The 14,708-nt window shown below is 43.5% G+C and overlaps 1 protein-coding gene across 2 annotated transcripts in view; it reads right to left on the bottom strand.

Moving 5' to 3' along the window:
• Positions 1–14,708, bottom strand: part of LOC128305537 (protein bric-a-brac 1-like) — a 141,833-nt gene that overhangs the window by 36,714 nt on the left and 90,411 nt on the right. For both annotated transcript variants that reach the window (XR_008287465.1, XM_053043029.1), the window contains exon 2: positions 2,761–2,818. Coding sequence is in view for 1 of the 2 variants with exons in the window: in XM_053043029.1 (XP_052898989.1) it covers positions 2,761–2,818 (58 nt within the window). In the remaining variant the exon portion in view is untranslated. The remainder of the gene's footprint in view (positions 1–2,760; positions 2,819–14,708) is intronic.

Genomic DNA, 14,708 nt, shown 5'->3' with positions numbered 1-14,708 from the left:
CGTACCAGCATCAAGGACGGTGCAGGACCGTCGACCGTCAGACTTGCCCTGCACGAGGTCGCTACCGTAGGTTCGGTTCGGTGCGTAAGGAAATAGCAATTAAGATGCAGCGTACCGGAAGGATGCACATAATGGAAGTACAAAGCGGTCACATGGAAAGTGACAAACGCAAAAAAAAAACGCACGCATGCACACAAAACGTAACCCTTCTGTTCTTTACGCACTTTCTGTTATTTTTTGTTGCTACACGGTGAAGGTTGCATCGCGCCAAAGGAAGATTAGTTCGGATCGGAGCTGTCCGTGTGCATTGAAGGATGTTAAAAGGAAAAGTTCAACGGCTGTACGATGGTGCTGGTGGATGTCTGTCCGGTTTAGAAGCGAATCTTTTGCTGTGTGCCAACCAAGTACCAATAAGGTATGACAACATGAAAATGTGTAAAATTGTATGAAAAATTCTTTTGTAGTTGTGATAAACATTTAATCAATGGTTTTTGGAAAGTTTTCTACAGTTTTTGATAGAATGATGCATCAAACATAATGGCGTCTGTGGCTAACAATAACTTTTCGTCAACTCTCCATCAAATTTCGAATTCGTAATGGAAATGTGGCCTAGAAGCAATCCAAAAAAAAAAGACTTTTTTAATTTGTCTATTTCAAACTCGTGGAGGAAAAGTGACCTCGCCATTAGAAGCAATCCACGAATGAAGCCTTGTTTTAATCCTGATTAGTGAAAATGTGTGACATCCAATTGGAACAGGTGATGTTTTGATGTGACAATATCACGAGAATGCAGTAAATGAGGTACAAAGAAGCGCCGATTATCCGTGCTCATCGGGACTCCACAGATGCCGGATAATCGGATAACACGGACAATAGGCACAAATCCTATTTATGATAACATTACCGTATAATGTATCATAGTTCGTGCTTTTTTAAATTATTTTTTTTTTCTGTGTGTTCTATTTTTGCAATAGAAATTGTAGAAGTTTTCTATAAGAATTTGAGCATATTTGATAATAAACAATTGGGTCTTTCATTTCTTCCGTCAACAGTGTTGTCCGGAATATGTCAAATTTCCTTTCGAACTGTCATTTCCGAGCTGCACGGATAATCAGACACCCTGTTAAATGTCACCCGGATAATCGGAGCAGCTTCAATAATTTATTTGCTGTTAGTGTTACTATTTTTAATATGTTCTCAAAGGGTTTGGCATCAAAAGAGAAGAATTTTAAGCTGCTTCCCTTTTCAATAACTCATACAAGTTTATTTCGGTTGGCTCCCACCAGTTTGCACACCAAATATACGAAACCACGAGTCTGCATGAATTCGAAACGACCGTTATTTAGTTGTGGAGCTAATATATTACACAATCCGTTGGTTACATTTTTGCCTTCCCAAACTGATTTCACTTTCTTGCATGCTATTGTGTATGCAAAATACTGAAATATGAACCACTACACTATCGTTAGATTCGATTACTGCGAGACTGAAAATGCGATATCCGTCGTATGTGTGCGTCGTGTAGCGTACGGTGTATTCACTAGCACTCGTAGCATAACGCGCTCTACCCTTGCAAACTTGGCCCCAGAACGAATGTCGACAGCGTACCGCGTATACCGCGGAAAATGCTGACCCAGGAGCAACATCCAATCTAACCGTCCGTCCGAAACAGCGCGTTACAGCGAAGCGATGAGCTCGAAATAAAAATAGAGTAAAAATTATTTGAATTATATCTACAAGAGGCCTTGCATGTAACAAACGGGGTACCACCAGAATGATGCTGCTGTTGATAATACAGCAACAGGAAAAAAAACAATCTCTCTCTCCATCATACCGTGCCATTGCATAACAACGGGGAAACGTACGGGTACGGGCGATGGAAACGATCCCCAACCATCGGCAACCACAGATCCTAGCTAGACGAGCGGCCATGGTTCGATGAGGCCGCGGAACCATTGCGCGACTTTATTTTGCCAGAGCAACGAACCTACCGCAGCCCAGGTTCGGTGTCTCACCGTGCCGTGGCGGTGGTAGGGGGTTCGGGATTGGAATTGCAAAAATATAGATTTTTTAATTAAATCCTCTGGTACGATTCCGGCACGGGGTTTTTGGGGTGGTGGGTGTGGATAAAGGGTGGTACGGATGCACATAAAGACAAAGACATTCGTGCCGATACATGCTTCAAGCAATGTACTGCAAGGGAACGGTTTTCAGCCACTCGCCGTACACGCTTCCGCCTGTTCCCGGACGCGATGAGGATGGTACAGTGTTGCGAATAAAACCGATCCTTTCGGAGTAGATCGTACGGACAGTATGGTTCTGTGGCGGTGCATCGAAGGACGCTTTCAAGGGTGTGGATAGCTCTTTTTTTCGGCTAGCATACACATTACGTGCGGTTTGGTTCGTGTTAACTCCTTTTACAGGTGCTTTAAACGTTTATCCTTAATGCATGGAAGGCATTTCATCCGATCCGATTCAGTCTACTTTGATGCCTTCGAATGCATAGTGGTACGGTTCGTTAACAGATAATTATTTAAATAGAGAAGAAAAAGCTGGTTTTGATTAGTTAAAAAACATTTTAAAGCGGAAGAGGACACAATCGAAAATATGTTGCACTGTTAACATTTATAATAAGAAATAATAAATTTATACTAAATTGTTTAAAAACTGTTCTTGTGGGTAAAGAGCTTTCATTAAATGGACGGCAATCGCTTAACGTGTGTGTTTTGTTCAAATATTCAGATTTATTTTGTAACTTACCAGCAATTGATGACGTAGATGCGCCTAACCATGCTTGGGAGTTTTCTAACAGTTTTGCCTAGAATGAAAGGTAAAAGTAGCGTACATCAGTAAGATATTGTGGATTGATGAAGAATATATAGTAAATATTTATAAAAAAGTCAAAACCGGGTTGATGAGCTAGTTGTTTAAGTTAAATAACTTAAATTGTTTCCTGCCGATTTAATACTAATAATAAAAATCGTTAGCCATAATAATTTAAATCCTAAAATTCACCCATAATAAAATAACTCAAATGAAATATCACAATAAAGATAATAAATTTAAGGAAAAAGAAGTCCTTTTCTTCCGCAATCGGTACAATCTTACAGAAGTTTCTTATGGCAAAAACATAAACATTCTCTGCGGTTCTTCTTCACCAAACGTCTTCCCACCAGTGGCCCAGTTACACCTCGTGGCATACGATTCCGAGATCTAAGCTGTCGGTTCGTGTTTCGTGCGGTGCCAATGCAAACTCTGTGCGGTTGCGGTTGCAATCCGAAAACATTATTATTATCATCCCTCATTGCGGATTCCGTTCCGTGCCGATCGTCGTCGTCGTCGTCATCACGGAAGCTGCGGAACACAATTGATCGGAGCATTTGTTGTGGTGCTTTCGGGACCAATTTGTTCCCGTGTACCATTTATCTTCGATCGTATGATTTATCGTCTCAGATACCTCCTTACGCAGGCAGGCAGGGTATTGGTTTTGTGCAGTGCGATAGAGTGAACATTCGAAACGGACAACGGTGCAACGATTGCAGTCCAAAGGTACCCGTTTCGCACCGATCGCTGGGCGGTATAATTTGCTGTCGCCGTATTTAGCACGAAAGTAAAAGGACTCCTTGTACGCTCTTTTTTTATCTGTTCGTAAAATCGCCAAAGATGTTGGTGCGTTCATTGTGCAGCTAATGCGGTGTGAATGTTACCGTTTGTCCGAACCCTGAAGGTTCTCGGACGGTCCGTTCCCTGCATCCAGTTCAGTTTCCCTTTGGTACGCTTCATTTGTAGGGTGTCGTTTCACCCGATTGTCTCAATGTCGTCGTAATTGTTGTTTTGTGACGATTGTTTATTTGGCACCTTTTCGTTTTCTTTCATTCGCTTCGTTTGTTGGGCAGTGATGTCATATCAAGTGTTATCTTCACATTCCTAGCTCTTTTGCATTCTCTCGTCGCCCATCGGAATGGGAGCAATCGCCAAACGCTACATGTGTTCGTTGGCCGTTTTTTTCAACGCAACTTTCGGGGTTGGTTGGAACATAAGACAAAAAAAAACAGCATACGCGAAGAGTCACGCCTCCTGGTTCGATTGTGACAGCGAATTTATTTTCCCTGCAAGGTGGAATGCGAAACAAAAATCCCCGAAAAAATCCCCAGAACGAGATCTCCGCACGTAAACCCTCCTGTGTGTGTGACCAACGGCTCCCCCGAGGGAGGGAATGTGAATATAATATTATATTTTATTCGTGAGCTTTCCGTGCGGACGGCGCAGCCGGTTGTTTTCGCCTTGCTTTGGTGGACATTGGTTATTATGTTTTGCTTGTGCGCTTGCGTTTCGTCCAGCGCAATACATTTGGAGCAATTAAAAAGGGAATGCAATAATGTATGCACACCGGCCGGGTTGAGCTTATTTTTTATTTTATTTTGCATTACTTTTCGATGATGATTGGTTGTTTGGAAACGGTGATGCTGGTTACGATCGTCCGATGACGGTAAACATGCTTGTTTTATGGTTTATTTTCATAAGTTCTTGGAGGAAGAGCCAATTTTTACAGTGAGTGGAGTCGGTAGGAATTTTAATTTACTGGATTAATAATTTTATTAAAATACTTTCTTTAATTTGGCATCTAATTTAAGTGCAAAAATACGAACACTCATTGAACGCTTTCAAAAAGTCAATCGGAATGCTTTCAGACTAATTGCCAGGGGCGTTGACTAATGTGCCAGCAGCACACGATATAATATTCGGACATAAATACTAATCACACGATTGCTCCCTACCCAACGACATGAGTCGATGATCGTAAAATTAATACTTAGTGGAGCATTACTTTCTTACCTTGAAGGGGTTTTTTTTCTTGTACACCCCAAGCAGAGACATTGACCGTAACTCGTTTTGAAAAATATTACTTTTCGCTGGCTGTTTTTTTTTCGGTAGCGGTATAGTGGTTTGTGTTTTGTGCTTCCCTTCCCATCCATTACTGTGGTTGAATAATTTTTAGTGCATCATCAGGTCTTGTTGATGCCTAAAGCCTTCAAATGCAACCGTCCGGACCGGAGTCGATGTATGAATTGGCATAAGTTTTCCTTTCCAAAAATACCCAAACCCAATAGATTAGTGCGGTTCGTTCTTGCAGCAGCGCTAGCACAGGCAAACAAACTCCAATGCAACGTGCAACCTTTTATTCCGAACTTGCACTTGCATCTAAATCAGAATGTGTTTTTTGTTTTGTATTTGTGTTTGGGGCTTTTTTTTGTGTTGTTGTTTTTGCTCTGATTTCCCGCCGCACTGAGCTGCACATCGTCGCAAGACGGATTTGCATACCGGCCTAGAGGGACTTGGATAAAACCAAATAGCAGCCACACAGCAACATGACCGGACATGGCGAAGATATCGTCCAATTACAGAGGCCAAAGTTGATGCACTATTGTTGAGCTCTGAGAAAAAGAGGAGGGAAAAACTCCATTTGCGCATTCAGTAAAATTTCACGAGTTAATATTTTCACAAACGATCTTTTTGGGAAAGGGAAAAAGTTAAAAAAAGTAGTAAAAGTGGCACAGAAAATACATTCAAGGTTTTTGCAAAAATGTCAAGGTTTTTTTTCGTGTATGAGTTAAGTTTTTATTAACAGTAAGTTTAAGGAATAAAATAATTCTTTTTTAAACTGTGTTTGCAACTCTTCTTCTTTAATCTCTTGTGAAAAAAATCTTTATATAAATTTATTAAACGTTTATTAAAATTTATAATATTATTATTTTTTTATAACAGTGTTTATCAAAAACACAACTAACAGATTAATATACAAATTGCATGGAAATCATGTAGGGAAGTCGTACAGATATTTAAGAAACAAAGAAATATTTAAAGAATGTTATTATGGATTAAAGCAAACTTTCCAAGTCACTCAAGCAAACTACACAAACATGTACTACCTTTTCGTTAGCTGATTGAACGAGTCGTCGGATAAATGGCGGATGCCTGTTAATTGACACATTTATTGAAGTTAAAGACCATTCAAAGAACACTCACCGTACTCCGATAGAAGTTCAATGGATAGCTCGAGTAATCACGCAGTCAAGTAACGGACCGTTTCGCGGAGACAGACGAAACCATCCCCATTTTCATCATGCCAAGATCCATCAAGTGCACCGTTGCTCAGGAAGAAGATGTTGCAACTGCTCAAGGATGCCTGAAGGACCTGCATAAGACTATGGAATATGCCACCGCTCCGTTTAAAACCCTTCCCGCCAGTAACGAACAGGCGCACGAGTGACACAAATAGTTACGGTGGCATTATTATTACTAGCTGTACGTCATCGGTTTACATTTCTTCCGGTTCCGGTTGCGGAAGCACCCGTTCCGCCCGGGGACGGACAATTAGCAGCAGGGTGGCGCGGCATTGTGGCCGCCGCTTCACTGGCCGTGTTTCCATTTCCGAATGATAATTGAAATTAAATTAATAATTACACCATTACCATTGCATGCGCACGATGACACAAATCAACTAATGGCTGCCGGTGACGAGTGACCAGTGTAAAAGCTGCGTCTTGTAAGCCCTTTTGCCGGGACGGTAAGGCTTCACCGGGCAACGGTGACGTTTAAAGATGGTGGTACGTGGTAAATTGAGGTCACTTCATAGCGCCTTCATGCCCAAAAGCAACGCAGTTTTAGCGAATGTTTAAGCAAAGACTTAAATGTCAAACCCTAACCGGACAAAACGCACCCCGATCGATGCCTTAAAAGACAACGCAAACTCATATTTAGTGTAAAAATAAGCGAAGCGAAAATAAATCATGCATGGGCGAAGACATGCTGGAAGCTTGGCCACCGATACTAATACCACCGGGCGTGGAGTTTCACAATCGTGAATTTTTGATGACCCCTTTTTTTGCTGTACATAACTTCCAAGAGGCTTTCGGCTTTTTTTCTTCTGATTCTTTCGATTTCAGCCACGTCCAGCGGTGCCGTACGTCACCGGCGGGAGGGGGCCAAAGGGCCAAGGAATGGAAATCGCATCCATAATTAATCCCGGCCGGATATTTTATTAAAACACACTTTTCGCCCGCATCCTTCGTCCGCCGCTTCCCGGGCGGGCCGGGCCAGGCAGGATAACGAAGAAAGTGAGCCCTTTTCCGGCGGGGGGAGATTTCCTTTCCCTGTTGGATGTACTTAACGATTGGATAAGATGCATACATTTATAGATTATGGGCAAAGAAAGCAATGTACAAGTGGCGTATAATTTTGAGAATGCTAGGCGAATGAAGACGTGAATTGAATAAAGTATTTTTCGTACCGGCCGGCCGTACGTTGCAGTGGCCGAGTGTGTTGATTTTGTTATGCTTGATGAAAATTGAAATCTCCTCCAAGCTCGGGCTTCTCGGGACGAATTCTAAAACATTGCGAAACCATTGACAAATGTGATATGGATGTTCTTTCTCCTTCAGTACCCAGCGGCCCCAGCCAAAAGCGATCGTTATAGCGATCGATTCCGGTATTAAATGGTTTCGTAGCGCAGTACGGCTGTGCAGCTGTGTGTAGGCATCGGTTGCAATTTTCAGTGGCATGTTATTAATTATGAACGAACACAGCGCGCAAAACTGGCGCACCGCGCCGCGTGTCCTCATGTCCAGCGGTAACTTCCGCTGATCCAACACTTCCTGCTGCACGCTGCCCTGTGTTCCCTTCCCGGGAACGTACACATCGATATACCTTCATTCCCGATGCCGTTTGTTGTCTTCGTCCTAACCAGCGAGGGTCCTGATATGGCGCAGAACATTTTTACGTTGTTTTGGAGCAGAAAATCACGGTACCCATGTAGGAAGATCACTGCGGCACTGCGGGTGGAAAACACGTGGAAACGCAACGTGGATGAATGTCGGACCGGGTCGATGGAGTGAGGTTCTATCGTTTCGCGATTCGCACCATGTCGCTGTGGTCGTATTTCTAGAATTTCTAGAAACCTCACCGAAAAAAAAGGAGGGCTCAACGTGGAGGGAAAATGGAACTCCTCTGCCTAATACACATGCATCGGACTTCTTTCCCGGGCGCAAACCGGATCGAATTTTCGGTTCGCGAACTCACAAAACTGCCAACGTGTGTTGAGTATTGGTGAAGGTGGTCGAAGGTCCTTCGAAAGGGAAGCGGTCAAGGTGTAGGTCCGGTTGTACGCCGGAGGGGGGGACAAAACGGGGAAAAAGCAGAACGTACGACGGCGTGGAGCTGCATATTTCAGCAGGAAAAATGTTTTTAAATATGTTTTGATGAATGATTAATGAAAAGTCTTTTCAGCGCGGGGAAAACAGCGAAAACAGAGGGCCAGCGCCACAACGATGCTTGCGCTCCATTTCGTTTCATTCTTTCGATGGGCCGCGTGGAGCACAGGGCAGTAGCTTGCTTGATTGGTTGCGCGAACGGTGGAATTAGCTTGGGCGAGAACGGGGGGGCAGCATTCGCGCGAGCATATGTATGCAAAATCGAAACGGCGAAAAAGGCGGGTTTGAAGGATGACTCGTGCAGGCACTCGAAAATGCTGCGCCGGTTCCGTGCTCCGTTCCGATGCCTAATGGTGTGAGCGTTGATATGAAAATGATTACAAAACCTAAACCCGTGTTGCGATGGTACGGCAAGGACCGAGTACCACTGGCTGGCTATGGTCGACGGCCTTCTTTTGACAGATCCAAATCAAACCTTACAACCCTGCATGCGGTTCGTCGTTGGGAAATGAATAGAAGATCCAGCTAGGTTCGGGTGGGGGGAGGGGGTGGGGTTGAAAAAAAACCCCCCACACCAATACCAATGTGTCTCGTGGCAGAGAAAAAAACCCCGCCACACTGCTTCGCCATGGTCAGGTTAGGTTATTCGTATTTTATTTTACAACTCTGTACAGTATGTATGATTTATTTGCACCACAGCCCCCCACCAACGTCGTTCCACCGTCGTTCCTCACAAGCCGGCCCCCTTCTAACTCGCATGCACACGCCAGGACTTGTGGCACTTCACTTCTAGATGTTTTTTTTATGCGCTTGGAAGAAGAAAAAAAAAACACCGTCCATCGGGCTCGGAAAAGCACTCTCTCTTCGGTGCATAGAAAATGGTTAGGAATGCATGTTTTGCCTCGCCCGTATCAATGATAAATGAAAGTCATTTCTTATTCACTACTTCCTCCGAAGCGGTGCACGAGAAGGTTGTGTTTAGTTTTTATTTGTACATTTTAATACACATTTTAACTACCTCTTTTTTAACATCCTCGGGGCTTGGCGTTGTACGGGAGTGTTCTACGGGGTTGTACTGCACGCTTGAAGGTGAGTAACATTGCACTGTGTGCACTAGAGATGTGCGCGCTGAGTAAGAGTGAATGAGTGAGTTGAAACCTTCGAGAGAGTGAATGAATATAAATCAGCACGAAGAGTTTGTATGACTCCTTTAACTTCAAATCTCAATCTCAAAAGAGTTATACTACTCTTTTACTCACTCTTACAGAGTGATTATAATCTAAAGAGTGATAAAACAGTTTTACTCACTCCTGAGTGAGATTCTAGTCGGCACGGAAAGTCAGAGTGAGTATACACGCAAAAGAATGGTAAAATCATTAATGCACTGTAATAATCTTTAATGAATCTCAAAAGAATGAGAAAAGGTTTCATCACTAGTGTTTACAATCTCAAAAGAGTTATACTACTCTTTTACTCACTCTTATAGAGTGATTATAGTCTAAAGCGTGATAAAACAGTTTTACTCACTCCTGAGTGAGATTCTAGTCGGCACAGAGAGTGAGAGTGAGTATAAACGCAAAAGAGTGGTAAAATCATTAATACACTGCAATACTCTTTAATGAATCTCAAAAGAGTGAGTAAAGGTTTCAAATCTTTAAACCCATTCTTTGACTCTGATTGAAATCATTGAAAAGAGAGAATATTCTCATCTCTAGTGTGCACTAGAGTGCACTACTAACTGTCAGAAATGTTTTCAGTTAGTTTGTTGATAATGTTTCCCGCTGGTGCTGGTTTTTGCATACATTTGTTTGCTAAAAAGTTATGTAAATTTCAGGCATCATCGTTTCAGACACTTTTGGAGCATTGAGACGTAGACGAAACAATTGGACCACCGGCCCGGGGGAGGGGAGGCCGTTTTCATGGTTCGTTGATTGGTGACGTGCAAAAATGATCGATTCTTTAAAACCACTCGTTCGTTACTGATTGATAAATGAGTAGTGGTACGAGAAACCGTGCTCTATCCGCCCGGTGTGTTGTACATGCTGACGCAACATGCAGGCTGACCCACACACCACAGGCAACCGCATCTATGCAAATGCGTTGTATGTAAATTTATTGTAAAACAATCTCCCTATAAACACATCATTAAGCAGCCCAGCAGGCAGATGGGAGCCGTCGCCGCCGAAAGGCTGAAACGGGAGTTGGTGCGATGTTGCGTCGAAGATATTTGCAACCGACCAACATCCGGACTGCCGGACCGGTGTGAGGCCGGCATCTAAAGCGGTCCGCTGAAGACAAACAGGTCTGCCCGACTGGAGCTTCGGTTCGAACACTTGACAAATGGCCGCGGTTCGTTTGAAGAAAATTGGCCACCCTTTGGCATGGGCGGGCAGGAGTCGGTGCGGTAATACGAAGGGACAGGATTTAAGACCCTTCGATGTCGGTGGCACACCACTTGGCCATGATTAGGATGGCCGAACGAAGACGACGATGACGGCGTCGTACATTACATTATCTAATATTTATAAGCTCATTGTTTGTCTTCGAAATGCGGCGTTCGGTTTTCGCGATTTTGCATCTAACCGTGGCCCGGGTTCGCGATAGCACCGGCACAAACAGTGGAGCGTGGCCAGTGGCGAAAGTGGGGGGGGAGGGAATACATTTATTATACCATTGTTGAAACTTTTCGAATTAAATATGCACATAAACTGCACCGTTCATCCGCGCGCGTTCCCTCACTCATATGATGGCCGGACAATGGAGATGCAGTTTCTTGTTGCGGGCACTGTGTTTGTGCAGCGTGGCCGACGCTTCGGTAAAACGATTGACGATAATTTATTGTAATCATTAGCGAAATATAATTAGAACGAGGCCAGCAAGTGAACGGGGCGCAACACTGTTGTCGGATTGGGTTTGGTGTTACCCGTCAAGCTTTTCTCGTGCTGGGTCATGGGAGATGCTTTATTATTGTGGGTTGCAGTTTATTAGAAAGATATGAAACACACCCCAAAAACCACTTGTTGCAACACGCTCCATAATGTTTCACTATTTTATTTTCTCCCTGCCTCGAGCTGCAAATGCTTTTCCGAGTGGAAATTGTGTGGTGTTTGTTGCAGAAAATTAAGTTTCCATGGGCTTTTTTATTTCGGGGATTTATATTGCACTATGCACTACGTAACAAATGTGAAATACATTGTATGCACTCAGGTCAGGCGATCTAGATTCAATTTCCGCCTTCAGAACAAAAGTGAATTTTTGGTGCTTGGTGCCCATAGCGAGCAAATGGCCCAAAAAATGTGTTGCCCCAAAAATTGTCAAATTTTCTAATTTTAGAGCCACTTAGCTGGGGATACGGATGGGATGTTACAATAAAAAAAATTGTACGCATTTTTTAAACGCATCGAAAGCTTCGTACATGAAAATTAATGCTGCATCCTTTTTATTAATGCATTTGAACTTTATTTAACCAATTTGTGTACAGGCAGTTCCCGAGATATGTGGTTCCTCCTATACGCGGATTTTGCAAATTTGACAGTTGAGCTAGTTTATAGCACAAAATCTAAACAAAAAGGGTGATCAACTGGTCTAAAATGCCATGTTTTTCCATATAAAACATTTCTTTCTAACTTATTTTAATGTAATCTTTTTTAAAATCGCCTGATTCGCTGAATAAATTAAGTGCTGCGAAGGAAGTCGACTCTGTGACTTTGAAGCATAAACGAAATTGCACCAGGACTCGACTTGCGCGGAAATTCGACTTACGTGGATTTTTCTCAGGTTATAGCGGTCCATTATAATAGCGTATCTCGTGGACTGCCTGCAGTTGTTTGGAATAATAAACGTGGGATTATAGTGAAAAGTAACCCTAACGATAATGTTAAATGGGTTGCACGTGCTATAAATTTTATAGCAAACGGCAGTTGAAGGACAAATTAAACTAATACAGATATAATTACTACATAAATTCCTTTATATTAATAGTTATACAAGCATAATTTAAAATAAACAAAAAAATTATGTTCGAAACAATTACTTAGAGACTTCGTATATGTTAGACTAAGAGTTTCGATTACGAAATGAATATGTGTTGCCTATTGGGTTATTCGAATAAAAGCGATAAGTTTATATGCCACAGAATAGCTCAGTAAACCGAAGATGCTCTCAACTTGCCTACGTCTCCCGAGCGTCCGACTAGGGACACGGACACCCGCAGGAATGTCGTTTATGGCTTTATGAAGTTGTAACACTCGTGCCGATTGCGGTGATTGAGCGGGCAAGCAGTTTTGTGACTTTTCAGCACCTTCCAGCAGCTGAAGCAGAAGCTCACTAATGCACAACAGGGAGCAAGATGCGCCCAGTTGCTAAGTATGATTTATGTTGCATGCTCTTGGCAAATGTGAATATAATAATCACCCGGCCGTTAATACTAGACCGTACCCGACGGGCGAGGAAAAACGCGTTTTTTGCAAACCGGAATTACGGTGATGAAAATCAAAATCACAATTAATGTGCTAACCAGTTTACGCGTCCCACTGGGTGATCCCGGCTCGATTGTGTTTTGCTGAATAGCAATCGGCAGCCGTTAGGACCACGTTCCACAGCTGCATTCCCGATACCGGGTCGTAAAGTATTCTACTTCAGTGCCTCGAAATAAGTCCGCCCGATCGCGTCAATGTTGCATAAACCAGTTAATGAATGAAACACCATGAAACCGTGTCGAAAATGTTCGACGATCGCGTACGATTCGTTGCTTATCATTGAAAACATTCGGTGCCCGGTGCCGCTGCTGATCAAACAGCGGCCATGCGATGATATCTGTTCGTGCAGACTTGACACAGACTGAAGACATTTCTTGCAGTAAGCATTATGCTTATTATGTTACGGTACCGCGCACATGTTAAAAAGGCGAGGGGCTTCTTAACAGAGTTGTTAAGCAAGACACACTTAAACAAATAGTACTGTGTCGGTGTTTTGGCTAGCAGGGGTGTAAGAATATAAAACAAGAAGTTAAATGCTCTCCAACGGGCAACGGGGGCCTACTTGGACCTTTTTTTGGTTTGTTTAAGAGGGCAATGTTTAATAAGAAGGTGAGATTTTCGTACGGGCCAGACTTTGTTTTGCGCTCTGCCGAGAGGTACTGTTTTAAACCAGACATCGGTGCCAGTTAAACAAATACAACAAAATAACAAAAGTAAAACAGGACAAATAAAGCCGAAGGCAAAAACAAAATTTTGTCACATGCACACGCCGCTGACGGGTCGGCGAGGTGTGAAGTGTCGAAGAATAAATCGAAGCAATGGCCACGGTCCAGGTTGACAATGGAAAACCCGGGTCACTTAGCGATTTTGCTGGCAGGGATTCTTGACGCTCGTGGTGTGACACTTACTTGGGGAGTAGTAGTGTAAGAAAAAAAATTAAACACACAAACACATAGACAAAGTAGCGTGTTAAAATTGGAGACTGCAGCAAAGGACTGCTCAGAGTTGGAAGTCATCCCGGCAAGAAGGGAACCGGTTATACCACATCGTAAAAGCAGCCTCGCTGGCAGCCCTGCGGTGCATTCCGTTTCATTTTGCCCTCCAACGTCACAATGTCTAGCCACCGTCTAGTCACTTGCGGTGATACGTAGACAACCGAGCGCACGACCGCATGGGGCGCGCGTGCTCTCGGCTATTTCCTGACGACGACGCCATGCGTCTTCCGGTTGGGTGGATGGCCCGAAAAACCGAACCGAACAGCTCATGGCAACAGGTTGGGTGCTGGGTTCGGGGCGACTATAGCGACGTGATCCTTATACATAATAAAATGTGCTACCGTGCTTGCTTGCGATGCTTCTTGACCTTTTCCGGTACGAGAAGGAGGCCATGACGAGTGGTGAGAACAAAATCCCTGCAGGCGTACGGCTAGCAAAACGGCCGCCAACCGGGATTGCCTTGATAAGATCCTCGCAGGGGGGAACGTTAGTGCGGCCGTTCGCGCGCGCGGGGTAAGGATTATGGCGCTATCGAGAAATCACGCGAGCGAGTGGTCTCGTTCTGTGGCGAGTTGGGGAATAGTTGAAGAGCTTGCGGTCGATTGGTGGTTTGCTTACGTTGTTGCTCGCTACTCGAAGCTTCATCATTACCAGTTGGTGTCTGTATAGCAGCACCCGAAGGGCATAGCAATGCATCTGCTTTTCACAATGTTTCACAGCGCATTACCCTCAAATCTCCGCCCTAGCAGCAGAGCGAAGATTGAAAACTCCCCGGAAGGAAGTGCTTGGTGTTGGTAAAAATTTATAAACGAACCTAGTGAGTGCAGTAATAAAATAACAATTGATTTTTTGCCGTCGTGATGTTCTTCTCGATTCGAAAGAGCTAATGTTCGAGCTCTAAAAGACTTGAAGTTTAAAGACACAGATGAATAAAGATAGAAAGATTGTCAAACCGTAAGAAAGAAACTTCGGTCGTACGACATCTAATGCTAAAGATCAAGATAATACATCTACCACAAAAAAGG

Source organism: Anopheles moucheti, chromosome 3 (genome assembly GCF_943734755.1).
Source record: "Anopheles moucheti chromosome 3, idAnoMoucSN_F20_07, whole genome shotgun sequence".
Lineage (NCBI taxonomy): Eukaryota > Metazoa > Arthropoda > Insecta > Diptera > Culicidae > Anopheles > Anopheles moucheti.
This window is presented reverse-complemented; position numbering and strand designations above follow the sequence as displayed.